This window comes from Doryrhamphus excisus, chromosome 7, assembly GCF_030265055.1.
Source record: "Doryrhamphus excisus isolate RoL2022-K1 chromosome 7, RoL_Dexc_1.0, whole genome shotgun sequence".
Taxonomy (NCBI): domain Eukaryota; kingdom Metazoa; phylum Chordata; class Actinopteri; order Syngnathiformes; family Syngnathidae; genus Doryrhamphus; species Doryrhamphus excisus.
The window spans coordinates 5,715,739-5,734,534 of record NC_080472.1 but is presented as its reverse complement, the minus strand read 5'-3'; the positions used below and the strand labels follow the sequence as shown (position 1 = coordinate 5,734,534).

Sequence of the window (18,796 nt, the reverse complement as noted above, 5' to 3'; positions counted from 1 at the left end):
AACAGAGTAAAAGATGCATAAAAATACAACATTAATTTGTTAATACACAGTTAAAACATGAGAAAAAGCGGGGGATAATAATCATAATAATGGTAATAACAATAATAATTATTATTATTTTTAAATATACAAAATATAAAACAGATTATAAAAGTAAAAAATATAATTATCATTATTATTAGTAATAATAATAATCATCATATTAAGTTAAGTGCTCTGAGAACGCAGCATTTTGTCTATGTACTGTTTATAGGACAAAGGTGGGCCGCGGACATTTTTTCGATTTTCAAGTGGGCCCTGAGTTGGTAAAGTTTGGGAACTCCTGTTTTAGAGTTTCAAGGTGACATTGATTTCACTTCTGTCTAGGTTGAGCTGGAGGAAATGGTTCCATTAAATGCAGAACAAAGTCAATGTACAGGACCATGTTCACCCACCAACAGTGATGGGAGTGTTATCTGCATAGTTGGGGTAGGACACATTGTATCTGCGTATTAACTGACGTAATGGAATTGATATGATTATGATTATTATCAAAACAAGTTTCCTTCAACACGGTCTTCTCTTGAAACTTCTTAGAATCCCCAAAAAGGGCTTGTCCGAGATCAGACGTGTTCTGACGACCAGCCAAGTTTCCGTATTATGTTGCTAAACTGGACCACTGAATGTTTTGAGTAAAACAGAGCAAGCCTGAAGAACAACAATCTCATCCCATCACTGGAACCAACAGTTCGTCACGGTTCTGGATGCACATGCCTGATTAAAAATTGAAGACAAATTACACTAAAGATGTTTCCAGTTTGAGTCCTGAGGGTTATGGAACCAAAAAAGTCAAGTGGTAGACCCAAAATATGTATAAAGGTTACGTTTATTTGACATTTGGGGGCAGGTTTTGGTTTCTATTGGCTGTAAGCTTTGGACTGACATGTCAGTCACTTAGGCTTAGATCAACCTATCCATACACGCGTTTATTATTAGAAACCCCAGCATTATTATAATCCCTCGTTTATGGCGGTTAATTGGTCAATTTCCACCAACTATTATTTATAAATGCAATATAGAAAACCTGTTTACAACTTTCTAAATTGTTTTTTTAACATTATTGAAGCCTGTTGACATGAAATAACAACCCTATATTCACTCAAGCGTTTTGTTTCTAACATGAGTCACATGACGACGGTGTCGTGTTATCGAGGCAATGCGGCTATTGTGTGACGGTATCTGCAACACTAGAATGGCGGCCATAGATATTCATTATTTAAACAGGATCACTTTTCCTCTCATTGGGTTACCGCAGCCATTTTGGAAACATGTTGTGTTGCTATGGAAACAGAGACATTCATTGTATGCTATGCTGCTCTTTTTTCACTGCCTTTGTCTAGCGATCGTGCCAAGGAGAAGCTAGAGCTTGAAAAGCTCCTACTTGGGAATGCTTGGCATTCCCGCTGAAATACGTAAATGGATAAAGATAGGCGGATGAAAGAAAGTCTGCCGCCATCGTTCCGTCAGTATGGGGCAAATCTATTAATACTACACAACCCATCCATCTATTTTCTATGCCGCTTGTCCTCACTCAGGGGTATGCTGGAGCCTAAAGCGTATTCAAGAGTCAAATGGCATATTGAGTACTGGAAATGTGTACATGTTGGCAGGTCTGCACTAAAATGTAAGCCTCTTGTGCAATGTACAAGAAAACAAATATTTTAGAAGTAATATTTGTAGAAGAAAATACAGCAATACAGAGAAATAAAATCAAAATCTGAGGAGAAATTATTAAAATGATTAAATTGGTTTAAATTGTTAAAATTACTAAAAAATTTAAAATTAGTAAAATTAGTAAAATATAAAAAATGTTAAAAATTAAACCTTTAAAAGTTTTTTTTAAAAATGTAAAAAATTACAAATTTAAAAATGTTTAAGAAATTGTACAATTTTTAAATTTAATTTAAATTCACATATGAGAAAAAGTTTATTCATTATATATTATGAATAATATAATAATATAATAATATAATAATATAATAATATAATAATATAATAATATAATAATATAATAATATAATAATATAATAATATAATAATATAATAATATTCATAATATTCATAATATACTATGAATTATATATTATTATATATTCATTATATCATATTCATTCATTTTACTAAAAAAGTGTTCATTTATCATGAAGTACATTTTTATTTTTAGGAGTGTCACTCAGCCTTGAATAATGACAAATCACACAGTAAATAAAAATGAACTAATTTTGCCGGCCTCTATACGCAAGCCGTACGCCCGATGGCGTAGCGTTCCACCCCAACTGGTGTCGTCAGGGGCAGGGACAGGAGCGTCTCAGAGGAAAAGGATTGGCAAGTTCTTCCCTCCTGCAGCAGGAAACGGTCTTAAATTATGACTCCAGTCTTTTGTCATGTGAAGGAAGCCACTCCTGATAGCACAGGCGTTAGCTTCCTGTTGTGGGTGGAAGCGTTGTTTGAGCGCAGGCAGGAAGGCTGAAGAATGCAACGCCTTCCATTTTGCTATCATGTCACTATGGTGTACATTTGTATTTTATTTTTAACCCTTAGATGCATAAGTGGGTCAAAAATGACCCGGTCAGGTTGTTTTCTTGAAATATCTTCATAGTGAAAAAAAATTATCATTTCATATTCCAGGTATTCCTCAAAAAACATGTTTTTAAAATCATGCCATTCACATTTTTAACTTATCTTTTATACATTTTAAGAAATTTTTGTTTTTGTGTTACTACCCCAACCTTCCATAAGTGGGTAAAAAATGACCCGGACTGGTTGTTCTCTTGAAATATCTTCATAATGAAAAATTGTTATTTCATATTCCAGGTATTCCTCAAAAAAAATATTTTTGATATCATGCCATTCTCATTTTTAACTTACCTTTATGCAACACACAATGGATCCATTTTCTATTGTTGTACGGGGTCATTTTCTTTTTCAAAGATGGAAAAAAGTAAAAAATTAAGATGTTTCTAACATGAAATCATTCTTGTGTGGTCCTAAATATAATACTGAATATCATACAAGTGATTATTCCTAACCAAAATGGCAAAATTGGCATAAAAACACATTGATTCTAGTATGGGTCATTTTTGACCCACTTATGGAAGAGTGTAGGGTCCAGTCACTCGTGCATCTAAGGGTTAAATGAAAAATATCTTTAGACATTGGATTTATTTTTTTAAAGTTGCACAATGTAGATAAGCCAATACATTTATTTGGAATGATGTGTTTTGAAAAATATGACGCAAATGGCCCACTAGCCGCAACTTGGGCAGCCCTGCTATAGACAGTTAAAGGCCTTGAGTACTTGTTGGTAAACATTCTATTCTATAGAGATGCTGGCTGAGTACGAAGATCAAGGCTTTGTACTCCAAATATTATTATTATATTTCCAATTTCCATGTCACATACCATGGTTGCATAACTCAAGAAAGAACTTGTGTGTTTGGTCTTCCACGGGGAGATGAACGACTCCACCACGCTTGACCTCGTGTTTACTGACACCGTGGCGTGAACTCCCATTCCTCTACGTGAAGTCTCTGCAATACCTTTTCATTTTGTCAACTCAGGGAAATGTTTATCTTTTCAAGCCCTAACATGGCAGGATACTAATCATTCCATGAAAATATATCATATTTCAAGATTATCCTTTATAAATCAGATTGTTGGGATCAGCCATTTCAGTGAAATATATCATATAGCAGACCAACACCGTGACTGAAAGTGCATTAATTATTCAAACAAAAGTAGGCCGCTGTATAAATTTGGGCACCCTTGTTGTTGTATTGATTTGAATACCTTTAGAATTCATAGAAAGTGTGCAAAAATTATTCATTTCATTTTCTACCACTTTTCCTGACAAGGTTCGTGGGGGGTGCTGGAGCCTATCCCAGCTGTCTTCGGGCGAAATCGGGGTACACCCTGGACTGGTGGCCAGCCAATCACAGGGCACATATAGACAAACAACCATTCACACTCACATTCATACCTATGGACAATTTGGAGTCACCAATTAACCTAGCATGTTTTTGGAATGTGGGAGGAAACCGGAGTACCCGGAGAAAACCCACGCATGCACGGGGAGAACATGCAAACTCCACATAGAGATGGCAGAGGGTGGAATTGAACCCTGGTCTCCTAGCTGTGAGGTCTGCGCGCTAACCACACGTCCACCGTGCAAACAAAAATAGACAGGTGCCTAAATTTGGGCACCCCAACAGAAACATGACATCAATATTTAGTAGATCCAAATGTGCTTTAGCATACTTCAAGAGACTCCGTTTGTGACATACCAGAATAGCTGAATAGTTGAAGGATGCACAGTGACACCATCTGCACCAAGATCCTGTTGTAGGTCTTTGGAGCTGGTCTGTGGGTTGGGTTTCCTTGGCCTCTGTTTATCAGAGATTTTTCTTGGCCTGCCACTCTGCACCCTAACTAGAACTTCAACCATGATGTTGAACAATCATTTGACAATTGTTTTGAGGCTACCATGGTGCTACTCTTCAGAGAAGATGCAACTTGCAATTGGCCGCCTTAAATACCCTTTCTCATGATTGGCTGCACTTGTGTATGTAGGTCAAGGGTCAATGAGCTTACCAAACCAATTTTGTGTTCCAATAATTAGTGTTAAAGGTATTCAAATCAATAAAACAAGGGTGCCCAAATTTATGAACCTGTCTACTTAAAAAAAAAATAATGAATACACTTTCCCATACACCAGTGTGTTTGTCTGCTATATGATATATTTCACTGAAATGGCTGATCCCAACAACCAGTAATTTATAAAGGAAAATTGTGAAAAAATTAATTAGGAATTAATTATATTATGTAATTTATTATGAATTTTATATTACAATATAGTACAGTAAACCTCGGATATATCGGACTCGGATATATCGGAAATTCGCTCACAACGGACAGATAAAAAAGAACCAATTTTTCTGTAATGCATTTCCAATAAAAATTCATTGCATATATCGGATTTTTTATAACGGATTTTGCCTATTTCGGACAAAATCTCCAGTCCCGTTCCAATGCATTTCCATTAAATTTCCCTCGCATATAACGGATGGCCGCATCGTGGCGCTCCGATTCGCCGAATCGTGACAGGCTGCTATACGACGTCATTTGCAGCGTTTGCAGCGTTGCCTGCGCGTCCAGGTACATTGGAAACATAGTCAAGGAAGTGCCTTTTTATAACGGATAAAATCCGATTTACGCATATACCGGATATAAATCCGATATATGCATAAAACTGACATTTTCCTGTAACGGATTTCGCTTATATAGGACAAAACCAGTGGGAACAATTGAATCCGATATATCCGAGGTTTACTGTATAGACAAAAATGTATATATGCATATGTATAAATTCCATTTTAAGAAAAATTAATATAATTTAAACAAAAACTGAATGGAATCCTTGAAAGAGTTGCAGTACAGAGCCAAACAGCATCTTGTCAGAAAGAACATTTATTAATGGTTGAAATAAATACTCCATTAAATGCACGGTCACAACACATTAAAGTACTAGGTGAAGACCAATAATGTGTAAAAAAAAAACAATCTATGGCACATACGCACAGCAGCTTTTAGCAAGTAGGGCTTCACACACCAAATGAAAAGATGCTGGAGCAGGTCAGTCCCTGGTAGCTTCACACCGCGAGGAGACAACTGAGGTAAACGTTTCAGGTTGGAAGGTTCTGTCAGTTTGTGAGGAGCTCGCATCGGGTCGATGGAAGTGGTCTCGGATTCAAGTCACATCCAGCGTGACGTAAAAAAAAAAAAACCCGCAGAGGTGCTCATCGACGTGTCGCGACAGACCTTCAGCAGTGCTAAACCGAGCCTCTTTGGTTTCAGGACAGAGTGAGACGTCGTCATCGTCGTCTATCTCTGGACTAATTCACAGAATGAGAGTTGACTGGCGGCAGAGTCCTCGGCGAGGAGCGCTCTCTGAGGGCCTGAGTGAGCAGCGTGCAGCCGTCTGATATAGCGCACGCAGAGTTCCGCAGGCGCTCCCGGTAGTCGGCCATTTTGGAGCTGCTCTCAGGGTGCTGGGCGACGTCCCTGAGTCCCTGGGTGAGGAGGACGCAGGCCGAAACCACGCTCATGGCGCCTCCCAGCACTGCGGTCTGTACGCCTTTGCCTTCGGCGGAGACAATCGCAGCTCTTCCCAGGAACTGCGGCTCCGTAGCGAACCCGACCAGAGCGTTGACGGCGTGGACGAGAGCGGCGCTGAAAAGGACACAACGGTTCCTGGTGAGCTCACCTGGCTGAGTCTTGATCTCCTTCACACACGCCAAGAAGGCGGTGCCGCTGGTGCTCATGCTCTTGACGCTCAGCTTGAACTGCTCTTTGGCAAAGCGGTCTCTGGACCTCTCGCTGGCCAGTGACGAGATGTCCGTCAGAGTCTTGAGGTTGGTGGAGATGTTCTGGGAGAGCTCCAGAAGGAGCTGGGGGGTTAGATCCGGCAAGGAGGTCGCTCGGAGGACGCCGCAGCTTTGTTCAACCTCGTGACGACAGCGAGTCACTTTGTAGCGGTCCACTAGACCCGGCGAGCAAGGCTGCGAGCCGGGCGTCTCCACAGCTGCCAGATACGCCGCGTGGGCGGAGCACTCGGTCAAAGAAACCACCAAATCGGCCATCTCTGACAAGCGGTCGCCCACCTCGGTGAAGCGGCCCATGTTGAGCTGGCTCTGGATGTCATGCGTGAGGATGGAGAGCTCTTTGGTCCGTGCAATGACCGTGTCGCGGCATTGGTCGAAGGTGTCGGCCAACGCCACGCCCTCGGAAGTCATCACCGGCCTGGTCTCGCTGGACAACAGCAGGAGGTCGGCGACCAGCTGCATCTTGGCCTTGCACGCGTCGCACACGGACGAGAGACGCTTCCTCTGTTGCAGACTGCCACCGGGGGCGCCGGTGGATCCCTCGCCGGCCGATTTGCCGGAACCGCCGCTCGCCATGATAGGGGGAATGGTCACGCTGCTCTTCTTCTGTTCGGGTTATGTTTCTACTGCTGCCTCCAATTGCATTGCTCCGTTTAAGACATTTCGATATTAGCCTCGACTGACTTCAAATTTAAAAAAAAAACTGGCCAAAATTAAAAATAAAAGTTTTCCTTTGATTCCTTCAAAGTACAGCAAATGACGTGGACATTCGATGCCGACTGAAGACGAACAAAGGAAGTTGATGAAACGCAAAAAAACAAAAAGACTGCATTATTCAAATGCCATTGTTGGGTTACTTTCACCCAGATCTGAATGATTATCTGCCATATTCCCACAATGCATTCTCAGTCATTAATAATAAAACTAAATAAAACTAAAATAAGTCAAAATGCCCTGAATTCAAAGTGTCACTGTAGTCACAGGTTTGGACTAAATAAATGCCTTCCATATGGCAAAGATTCTATATGTTTTTTTGCATTTAAACACTTGGAATTCAATCTGCTTCTGTGTTATTTTGTCAAATTAGATATTGAAGTGTCCTCAACAGAATATCATTTTATGTCCACTTTTATCAGAGCTGACGGTGTGGAGCGGCACCTCGCCCAACTGCTTCCCCGGCCTGGCGCACTCATGCTGGGTACACACCGGGCACCACCCGGGCGGCTCTCCCTCCGGCACCACCGTTCCATTGAATCCCGCTCACGTCGAATCGATCCAGACGGTTAAAGTCCATCCACGGCTCGATCCGGTTTCAACCTGGTGTTGTTCACACACAAGTTACAAGCTAGCTCCGGGCTGCTGGACTCCATTTGCACCGTCCGGATGTCCACCTCCTCCTCGCAGTCTTAACGCGGGACCACGGCGCCGGGCAGCTCGCTTCGTCTCGGTGTCCGCTCGCTTTGTGTATCCATGCCGCTCGGTGGTCCTCCGGGGTGGTCCTCTAGTGATAACAGGCGGTTGTGAAGTGTGTTCTGGTTTGGAGGAAGTGTCCGTTATTCCCGCACATACAAAGTGCTGCTCCCGCTGAAGACTGACGAGGAAGCGGGGAGGGTGTGGTCGCGCTGGACGGAGCCAACTTGGAAGAAACACTTTCATACAAGGAAGAACTCGACTACGACCAAGTGTCCTCGACGTTAAAGAGTCACATAAAGTGAGTCGATGAGGGGCATGTTCACGGAAGACGTTCAATGATGAAGACTTTGCTGTTAAACCACTCTGCCATGAGACATCCCCTCGGCGTTAAGTGTACGCCGACGCAGCTCGCAGAGACCGGATGTGGGGCCTTTCAAAATAAAAACCAAACACACGTGCTTCCGTTCCAAATGATTTATAAGTGAACCATTTCAGTGTGGTCATGTGACTATCGCAGCATATTATTTTTTTCGCCACGGAAGCTCATTTGAAGTTAATTATATAACAACTCACTCTTCTTACTATATTTCCTCGATTAATTCATCGAAAACAAGCGTAGAAAATATTGCTATTGGGTGTTTAAGCAAAACATTGCTTTGTAAAACATTTAGCTAGTAAGTAATTACTAGCAAAAATGCTAGTAAGACAATCCAATGTTACCGTGTTGCCCTCATTCGAGACAAACACCAGTTTATTGCTTTGAATTTGTACAATATTTGCAAACAAAAGCCATAAGAGTGTTTAAAAAAAACAAACATTTATTCATATGGTGAGTGAAAATCAAAAAGAAAACATGTGAGCTAATTTGGACAGATTTTGAAGTGTTGCTAGGTGGAATTGAACCACCAACGTGCACGTCTGGACCATGGAAAAGAACATCGGGTATAATTAATTGTAGGTAATATAAGTATTTGATCCTCAGCTGATGTTGTAAGTTACCACCATTCCAAGGATATTGGCATCCATCAATCAGGGTCTTCATCTAATCCCAAAAGGGGGGCTGCGGGACTGACGATAGAGCTTTCTGTGAAGTGTTCGATTTCAAGTGTTTATCTGGACTACATGTTGACCCACGTGTGTCCTCAGCAGTCAAGAGAAACCAACCCAGCGAGGATTGCTGAGTTTATTGATTTGTGACTTTGACCCCGCAGCCTCTTGGACAAAAGAAGGTCAACATCTGCATGACTCCATCATAGTTCCTGTTTCCCACCGCTGGCTCTGTTCCCCTCTAAATCTACCTTTTTACTCTCCGTCTTTTTTTTCTTGGTCTTCTTGGCGTTCGCGTCATTCTGCTGCTTGTGTTTGCCGTCGTCTTTGCTGGCAGCCTTCCCTGGGAATACCTGTCCTTCTACCGTGACCTCCAAGCATCGTTCCTGGCTCTGCAGGAAGTCTTTCACTTCCCAAGCTAAGCTTCCATCTCGGAGCATGAAAATCACCCTGTTGGAGCCCACCACGAACCTGCAGGGTGACATGGAAATGAGGAGTAATCCAGTGAGAACAACAGAAATATAGCTGATGAGGGGTCTTGACTGATCACCATTGGGATGGTGGAGATTGGAAACCAGATGTTTGATGTTGTGTGGAATACCTTTGAATGTCATAGTTGGCATTGAAGAGGCTGCCCTGCCACAGGCCTGTTATCTCCTCCGTCTCCTTCTCCGTGGGGTCTCCCGACACCGTGGCAAACACCATGAGGGTGCGGCCCTTCTTGGACATCTTTAGCAGCTCTTCAGGTTTGGACGCGTCCACCTTGGAGAAGTCAATGGGAGGAGGAGACCTGCGATGCTCTGGAAGATCTCCCTCCTCGATGTCGTCATCCTTCTGTGAAGACATCGCAATATCTACCATGAGTCCACACCAGGAGGAACTCAAACGTCCCAGCATCTCCAACACACATTATTACATATTCTGCAAACAAATAATTAAAATTTCTAAAAAAATACACAACTCTTAAAAAGTGAAGTGATATTAATATTCATTTTCTATAATACATGTCATCATAAGATTCATGACAGAGAAGGAGCCCAGTAGTATCAGCATTGGATCTATACTAGAGCCACTTGTTTTTTGTTGTGTTGTACATGTTACATTGTCGTATACAATGTTACATATTGTTTTGTATATATATATATATATATATATATATATATATATATATATATATATATATATAATTAAAATATACATATCCCATACATTTATTTGTGGTGGCCTGCCACAATTAAATTTGGACTGCCACAGATATTTTTTTTTTTAGATGTGGCGGTACCTGTTCACCCGTACTCAAATATATTAAAATGGGAATGTCACAACTCACATGTGTATAATACAACTGACTCGATATATTATAGATGCATATTGATGTGTACATTAACCTTTAAAATCAGCGCACACTTGTATGGAGTCGAGGAATTTTTTAAATCAAGGTGCATGCACACTCACACACCTGTGAGTTCATAACTTCAAATTGTGTTGTTAAATAAAGTTTTAAAAAACAAGATGATGTACATTTCTAATGACCCAAGCCTTCCACAGATAGATTACAGTCCTGTTAAACACAATACTCCAGATAATTAATGTCAGCAATTAACTGATTTGGGGACAACGTCAACATTAGCACACTCAGGAAGTAAGTACACAGTGTACACTGTATACTTATTTAAGTGTACTGACTGGCGTATTCCATTTCGAACCAAGGTACAGATAGTGAATGCTAACTAAAGTTCTGACCGGCCGAAGCAGGTTTGAACGTATAAAAAATATGAAATTGCTCATTGTGGTTGGGTAAAAGCATTTACACTTTCCACACTAATAGTGCTTATTCATGTGTGGGTACATAAGGCTCACAAGGAACTGAATCGAGTACCTCCCATTCTTCAAGTAGCCTCGCCATGTCTGCGTCATTGTAGTCTCTGATGTCCTTCTTCTTCCTCGGCTTCTCTTTGCCGTCAGTCGCTGTAGAATAAAGCAAAAAAGTACAAAAGAGGAGCACAAAACACTGCCACCGAAAGTCAGGCGCCATGTTTACAGATGGTAAAATCTGATTGGCTGAAGGTTTTACCGGTCACGAGACCTTTTTCCGGAAAAACACACCGGATGCTACTAAATCGCGGGGGTGAACTTTCAAAATAAAACACCCAGTTTTCCTACGAAGTACAGCGCCTTTTCACTCGTTGAGCTAATTTGTTTAATAGGCTATAACACAAAGCTAAGATGTGGACGTTTTGATGTGGTCTGCCATCGTCTTATAATTGATAAAACAAATCATTTTAATACTATATACTGCTTCTGGTGGAAAGGCCCCAGTGACCCAATGTCATCTGCAGTATTGATGTTTCACTCGTTTTATGAAGCAACCAAACACAGGAACCAAAGTAGACACTAGATGGTAGTGAAAGCACTTTCTCTGCACACATTGCCAAAGTATTGTTGGTGCCTGAGAACATTTGTTTCGATGAGCATTAATACACAGGACATTTTTAACAGGAGAACGACAAGAAAGAATGAAAAATATGGGACTTTTACAGAGGTGGCGGTCGGAAAAAGATTGAATGTTGTAACAACAAGACACCAAACTCTGTTCAGCATGATTTATTTCTGTACAAAAGTCTCAGAAGACAAACATATTTTTCAACTGACAAAACTCACATGTACAACACATCCATTTTGTTTACTCTTAACAAGTCATCATGGCCATGAATGTCATATGACTTATTTGAACCGTTCTTTTTATGATCCATGTACACACAATCAAAATAATACACACTAATAATGCTCATATATACATCGTAAATTGTGTTTGTTTTCTAGGGCTGTCAAAAGTAAGGCGCTAACTAATATATTTCATTACATTAGATGTTTTTTGTTGGATTAACGCATGCGCACCAAGCATTCACACGACTCTTATGACGTCAAACAAGCATAGCAGAGCGTCACCACACAGTCACACAGAGTCTGCCGCTCGTTTATAACTTCATTCTGACCTGAATCCCAACACCATAAAGTATATGGTGTATATACATAGTATATATACTGTATATATACAGTATATGGCATATACAGTATATGGCATGTACTGTATGGATATCAAATCTCACACACGTCTCTAGCCTGTTCATCCCGGGAATGACACTTCCTCATTGACATTACAAGAACACGAGATGTATTCAGGGACACTCTGTACATCACAAAGTTAGCTCTATAATGCGTGTTTGCGTGTGTGTATGTGAATAAAGAGGAAGATTAAAAATAAAAATGGATATTCTTATCACTCATTTCGTTACTCTTAATTCGGATGTACAATTTGTTACATTTTAGTGTCCTGGACAATACACATGATATCTTTGAACGCATAATCACACTAAAATGAGAGAGAGAGAGTAGTGTTAGCTTGATGGATAAATTCAGTTGATTTGGAGACATGAACACACAAATATATATAATGCTGTCCTGGCATTTATTTTTCTCTTCATTGAATACAGACAAAATAGCATATTTCAGACATAGTTGCGAATGGTGATTAATCATGATTTATTAATTAATAAAAACTGATTAATCTGACTAAAATTTGCAATACTTTTTCTAAATATACTTCAAAGAGATGGAAATCTAGATATTATAATATTTATATTATAATATTATATGTTTTGAAGTATTCACATTGATTTTTGTTTTATGTTTTGGTACAGGGATGTCCTAATTATGGCTCACAGCAAATTAAAAAAATAGAATTAAGCAAGAAAATAATAAGAAAAAAATGATGAATCTAGTGCTATAAGTGTTTATTAGTTGTGTGTTATCTTGTGTACACTGAAGATGCCTGATCATTCCACCCAGCATAAAGTTCGATTCAAATAAATAATGAAAACCCCTACAGCAATGTGACATTCATGCCCATGATGACTGTATGCAAACTTCTGAGCACAACTGTATACACGTTAGCAGGAGAGTGATGTATCGCATGTTACCTAAAGTATACACACAGGACAGTGACAACAGTACAACTCAGATGATGGAGATGGGTTGTGTCTGTACAATAAATAAGTATAAAATATATCTCTTCTCTGCTGATTTTTTTAAAAACACATCAAACATACAAAACACTAAAATACTGCTACACCCTCCGAAAAAAGACCAGCTATTTCGGCAAAGAAAATGAATCTCTGAATTGGATTTGACGCTGGTAAAAATATTTGATCGTTTTGTTCCTTGCTGCTTAAATTGGATTGCAAACACTGACTGGGAATCATCACAATGTCGGGTGGGAAAACTTTCCAAATGCTGTAAAACTGGACAAGGTGCATACAATGGAATGCCATTTCTCGCTTTTAAGCAGCTAAGGTAAGGGTGTAACTGTACATGTAAAGTGGAACCCTGTATATTCATGATTCAGAAGTTGTAACCCCGCATATTTGCCGACTTTTGATCAAAAGGTTGGGAAACCTAACATATTGTCTTTACAACCTCCATAATTAAGCTGTTTTATTGGTAGAAAACCATTTAATTTACCCTAAAATTGGTAAACCTAACCCTAACCCAAATCCCGACCTCACTCACGGTGCAACCAAAGTTACCCAACATGCCTTGCGGATGCTAAATTCATATAAAGTATTGTTTTGCATGCATATTTGTAAGTGTTTATTTCGATACCCACATAGGCTGTTTGGTGCAGGTACAATGTGTGGTATTTTTGGTTGCACTGTGAGCAAGGGAGGTGTTTGGGTAAATGGTGACATAATAGACATTTTTATGGGCATCTAACTGTAAGCTGCTTCTTCTTTCCACATGCTTAACAATGATGCTGCTGATGTACATTTGATGGTGCGTTCAATAGTCCGGAATTTATGGTACTCATTTTTCCACCACCTACTGTATTGGTAAACAGGAGTTCCCATACGGTCCCTTATTCAAATACTATTTAATTTCTAACGTTTATTAATGTCTTCTTTTACAGTTTGTCATCTTTGTAAAGGGGTCAATGAACAACATCAGCAGGGGATCAAATTCTTCTTCTTCCCGACGCCACTTAAAGTACCCTTCTAAGCTACACTATGTCTTTTTTTTCCAGATGCATCATTGCGGCTGACATCGTAAAAGTTCCAATGCAGAGTTGCGATAGTTGTGTAAACGACACCAAATACCGACAAGCAAAGCCTGCATCATTGCTTTTAAATGATAAAGTACACACGCGTAAGCTAATGTTACAAATGTACTGCGTCCCCCCCCCCACATACTGATAAGAAAAATGAAAATGAAATATGACTATGAATTTCACCGTTTGCTCTTTCTTCCTGCCATTTTTGCTGTTGTTTTTTAAACTTTCCAAATATTTCGACTGTCCTCTGAAATAATATTCATAAACGTTCCTCTGGTAATATTATGTCTTTATCCGCATAATATTTTGACTTTTGAGCAAACGAGTTTTCAAAAATGATGACTTCGTTTGGTTTGTTTCTCATAATATAATGACTTGAAAAATAGAATGTTTTTTCTTTAATATTTCAAGTCTATGCTACTAAAATTAAAACATTTTCTTACATTACAAGTTAATTCATGTAAAATTTTGACCTTTTTCTCCTTAGCACACAACATTTGTCTGTTTATATTTTGACTTTATTCTTATTACAGCTGTTTCTTTTATTTATTTCTGCTGCTGCTTATTTATTTTACAATGTTTCCTTTTTTCCCCTCAAAATCATGACTTATTCCCACAATATTTTGACTTTATTCCTCTATCTGACACACCTTTTCCAAATAAGTTTTCGTGTTTTTTCATGTGAGAACTTTTTTTTCTGTAGTATTTCAACTTTATGCTACTAAGTTCTAATGTAAAATAATTTTTTTTTTAATATGCCAGGTTTTTTTTTTTTTAACCAAAACAAAAGGCCCACCCATGGGCTGGACTTTGGACAAACCCGCTCTAGCAACACCGTCCAGTTCCACCTATAACAGGACACCCCACGGTGTAACTCTTCTACTGCTGAACCGATGCACACAAACCAGTGAAAATGTGTCAAAACATGGACGCTAGCTATGCGGTGATTAAACCCCCAAGTTTGACCCTTGAATTGAATTTTCTCACACAGTTCAATGCCCGCCACAAAGCCACCCACTGTAACTTTACTGTAACGCTCCGCCAAATTATCACTCGGGGGCTGACAAGATTGGTTGAAAAACATCAAACAAAACATCTTCGAAGGGACACTGAGCAACGACTTGTCCATATGTCATGGAGCGTTTGTCTATAGATGATAAAACTTTGAGGCTATCTGTATTACGTGTATGCTAGCGTGTCTTACAAAGCATTTTCAACACAACCCACAGAGGGCGCCACAAATGTCATTTACAGCCACGTGAAAACAGAACAGAATGGAGTGTCCTGATTTTTACACGACTGTAAAAAAAATCACGGTGGACACTCCTTCTCATTCCCAACACATCCAAACACAAAACACACCACTTGGTCTTGGAACCGTGGCTTGAAGCAGCCGAGTCAGCTGACTATGTGAGTGTATTATATGTGTGTATTTTTTTGTTTTATGGGTATACGAGGCCCGCATAGTCTCTTTGTAGTCACAACGTCACTCATAGCTTCATCTTGTGGACCACAGGGATGGGAAGGACCTGGTGGATCTTGGCTCGGTTGGGGTCCACTTCCATTCGAACCCAGTCTGGGCGAAAGGAGCCCTTGAACCCAACAAAGGCCACCTTATCTGTGGAGAGGAAATGTCATTATTGTTTTATAATACTACTAATAATGATAATAACTTGAATTAATCACACAGGCCACACAGCTACGAGACCTGAGAGTTCAATTCCACCCTCGGCCATCTCTGTGTGGAGTTTGCATGTTCTCCCCGTGCATGCGTGGATTTTCTCCACATTCCAAAAACATGCTAAGTTAATTGGCGACTCCAAATTGTCCATAGGTATGAATGTGAATGTGAGTGTGAATGGTTGTTTGTCTATATGTGCCCTGCGATTGGCTGGCCACCAGTCCAGGATGTACCTCGCCTCTCACCCGAAGACAGCTGGGATAGGCTCCAGCACCCTCGCGACCCTCGTGAGGATAAGCGGTAGAAAATGAATGAATGTCATGGAAACATGAAGCCAAACCTTTGAGTTTGACGTTTGGGTCGGCTCCAAGTCGTTCCAGCGTTTTGGTCCATATTCCTCTTGTCACCAGACGACCTTTGGACGTCATGAGAACAATTGAACTGTGGAAATAACCAGAAATGTTTTCAACAGCAGTGCAAATGCCAGAGAACAAGCTTTTCCACTCTATTTACCCTACATCTACTTAAAGCAAGAATTATTACAGTAATCTCTACAGCTCCGAGCGAACCCACAGTGGCGAAATAAGCATGAAGAAAAATAATAAAACTATATAACTCTACAACACAATCGTAAAAAGCAATGCTATTGAGTGAATGAGATGGATGGTGGTTAAGACTCATGTAATACGGTGGTGTCCAAAGTCCGACCCGCAGGCACATTTAAATACAATTATATTCTAAATAGGCTGCATGTGTGTGCAAGTGGTTAGCGCACAGGCCTCACAGCTTAAAGACCAGAGTTTGATTCCATCCTCGGCCATTTCTGTGTGGAATTTGCATGTTCTCATGCGTGTGTTCTCATGCAGTCCAAGGTGTACCCCGTCTCTCGCCTGAAGACAGCTGGGATGAGCTCCAGCACCCCCGCGACTGTTTTGAAAAGTAGCTGTTCTACATATAATTATAATTGCCTTTAACTGGCTACATTTAAAAAAATCTGAACTGGTCGCCAGCCAATCACAGGGCACATATAGACAAACAACCATTCACACTCACATTCATACCTATGGACAATTTGGAGTGGCCAATTAACCTAGCATGTTTTTGGAATGTGGGAGGAAACCGGAGTACCATTTTACCATTTTATAGTACCATTTAAAGTAGTTTAGTACCTGTGGATTGGATCTTAGGGCCTCCAGATTACAAACAAAGCACTCTACAAGCCGAGCTACACAGCTTCTACAAGACAGAGTATAATGTGTGTAATAGTAGTATGCACCAAATAATTCTAATGTGAGTTCCCATCATGCTTTGCAAACATTGCTCTTTAAATAGTTGTTAATATTTTGAGTTAATCTTTGGTCATTCCATATAGTTAAGTAAATACACTGTCTACATTGATGATTATAGTCTGTGTTCTGTGCCTCTTCGCTTTGCTTGACATATGATTAGCAAACTTGAGTACTACGTCTGTACATCACCCCTACTTAGTTGGTGGGGTACTTAGTACTTAGTTGCTTGGTACTTGAGCTTGAATTCACTGCTGGCCACACAGTCAGGAGATTGGGAAGACCTGGGTTCGAGTCTTGGGCATCTCTGTGTGGAGTTTAAGTTTTTACAACGGGTACTCCGGTTTCCTCCCACATTCCAAAAATGCTAGGTTAATTGGTGACTCTAAATTGTCCGTAGGTATGAATGTGAGTGTGAATGGTTGTTTGGTGCGTCATGAGAGAACATGAAAACTAAAGCAGGTGAAACACAGGATGGAGCAAAAAAGAAGTAATATCAAAATAAGAGCCAAACAACAGGAAGTTAGGAATTGTTTACATCCATTCAAAGTACATTTGTATTACACAACAGTGTTAAATAATACATGCATTTAGCATGACTTACCCATCTCTCAGTTCGCTGATGTACTTGTCTACTTGGGCAGGGACACCCTGAAGGATTGCGTTCCTGAATGCTTTGTTCTCGACCACCTTCCCGTCATGCCCGTCGATGACCGTCAGGTGCACGCCCTCTTCTGCTTGGTACAACTTCTTCCCATTGACCTGGAACCAACAGACAATCACAATCGTGTTCTAAGCCCCACGACACGTCGTCCTACATCGTCATGGTCTGTACTGTGCTTATTATTGTATTTTCCATTTGTGCTTTGCTATGTGGCTATTCTTAAGCATTTTATGCCTTTTATTGTTTTTTGAATGTATTTTCTCTTGTTTTCCTGAAGTGCCTTGTTGCTCCATTGCCTAACTCTGACGTTGTCTCTTTCAGTACAATTTAATGTTCCAAAACATGCAGCTGGATTGAAGTTTATTGATGGAAATGTGGCTCATTACCGAGGTGAATGTTTCCGTGTCCATTGGGATCAACTGAATGTCAGGGGTGTGAGGAGAAGAAATGTTTGAGAAAATGATTACCTCAGTAAAGGCAAAGTCCTCCTTGATGTGGTAGAAGCGAGTATTATAGGACTCCATTTTAACCTCCAGTAAGTGCTCTGGAGAGGGCTGAAACAAATCAAACCAACAATTAGCACTGCAAGACATGAAATTCTGGCGATGGTGACACCGAACTGCAATGTTGCACCCAACTGTCGGACTGAAAAGCTGTAGCTAGCATGCTAACTGTTTGCATGCAACACCGAGCACGACACCACAAAGCGTCTATGTAAGGCTAAGATACTAATGTGGTTACTAATGTTAATGTTAACATGCTAACTTTTACCATGCTAACTACTAAAACAAAAACACTGTGAAAGTTTATAAGTTTGAAAGTAGCAAAAAAATATAACATGCTAATTTAAAAATGCCAGCAATGCTAAAATGCTAGCTGTTAGCATGATAAGATTATAGTACTATATTATTAATGTAAGTTAATAACTATTAAAATGGCTTAAATGCTAAGATACTAATGTGGTTACTAATGTTAATGTTAACATGCTAACTTTTACCATGCTAACTCCTAAAACAAAAACACTGTGAAAGTTCATAAGTTTGAAAGTAGCAAAAAAATATAACATGCTAATTTTAAAATGCCAGCAATGCTAAAATGTTAGCTGTTAGCATGATAATGTTAATAGTTAATAACTATTAAAATGGCTTAAATGCTAGCATACTTTCAGAAATCACATTG

General features: G+C 39.9%; 3 protein-coding genes across 4 annotated transcripts in view; all 3 read right to left on the bottom strand.

Annotated features, from left to right (window-relative positions):
• Nucleotides 1-5,497: 5,497 nt before the first annotated feature.
• On the bottom strand, nt 5,498-8,254 carry tlnrd1 (talin rod domain containing 1). The gene has a single exon (XM_058078659.1). It carries the CDS (start codon nt 6,993-6,995, stop codon nt 5,931-5,933), a length of 1,065 nt encoding a protein of 354 aa, XP_057934642.1. The 5' UTR covers nt 6,996-8,254; the 3' UTR covers nt 5,498-5,930.
• Nucleotides 8,255-8,543: 289 nt separating this feature from the next.
• On the bottom strand, nt 8,544-10,952 carry mesd (mesoderm development LRP chaperone). The gene is made up of 3 exons (XM_058078660.1): nt 10,759-10,952; nt 9,481-9,713; nt 8,544-9,350 (listed from the first exon to the last, which is right to left on the bottom strand). Exons 1-3 carry the CDS (start codon nt 10,912-10,914, stop codon nt 9,083-9,085), a joined length of 657 nt encoding a protein of 218 aa, XP_057934643.1. The 5' UTR covers nt 10,915-10,952; the 3' UTR covers nt 8,544-9,082.
• A 454-nt stretch (nt 10,953-11,406) lies between these two features.
• Nucleotides 11,407-18,796, bottom strand: part of LOC131132144 (cell migration-inducing and hyaluronan-binding protein-like) — a 114,542-nt gene continuing 107,152 nt past the window's right edge. Inside the window, exons 24-27 of one of the 2 annotated variants that reach the window (XM_058077489.1) lie at nt 18,085-18,171; nt 17,558-17,715; nt 16,008-16,108; nt 11,407-15,604 (exon numbers count right to left, since the gene is read on the bottom strand). In XM_058077489.1, coding sequence (XP_057933472.1) covers nt 15,477-15,604; nt 16,008-16,108; nt 17,558-17,715; nt 18,085-18,171 — 474 coding nt within the window. In that variant the 3' untranslated portion in view covers nt 11,407-15,476. The remainder of the gene's footprint in view (nt 15,605-16,007; nt 16,109-17,557; nt 17,716-18,084; nt 18,172-18,796) is intronic. The other variant, XM_058077488.1, reaches the window with a different exon arrangement.

What these genes read in the sequence shown, in the direction of transcription:
- tlnrd1 (XM_058078659.1), bottom strand. Translation starts at nt 6,995, where the DNA reads ATGGCGAGCGGCGGTTCCGGCAAATCGGCCGGCGAGGGATCCACCGGC.
- mesd (XM_058078660.1), bottom strand. Translation starts at nt 10,914, where the DNA reads ATGGCGCCTGACTTTCGGTGGCAGTGTTTTGTGCTCCTCTTTTGTACT. An exon ending in GGCTACTTGAAGAATGGGAG is followed by an intron (nt 9,714 to 10,758) that starts GTACTCGATTCA and finishes ATGTCTTCACAG; the next exon opens with AAGGATGACGACATCGAGGA. An exon ending in GCCAACTATGACATTCAAAG is followed by an intron (nt 9,351 to 9,480) that starts GTATTCCACACA and finishes GTCACCCTGCAG; the next exon opens with GTTCGTGGTGGGCTCCAACA.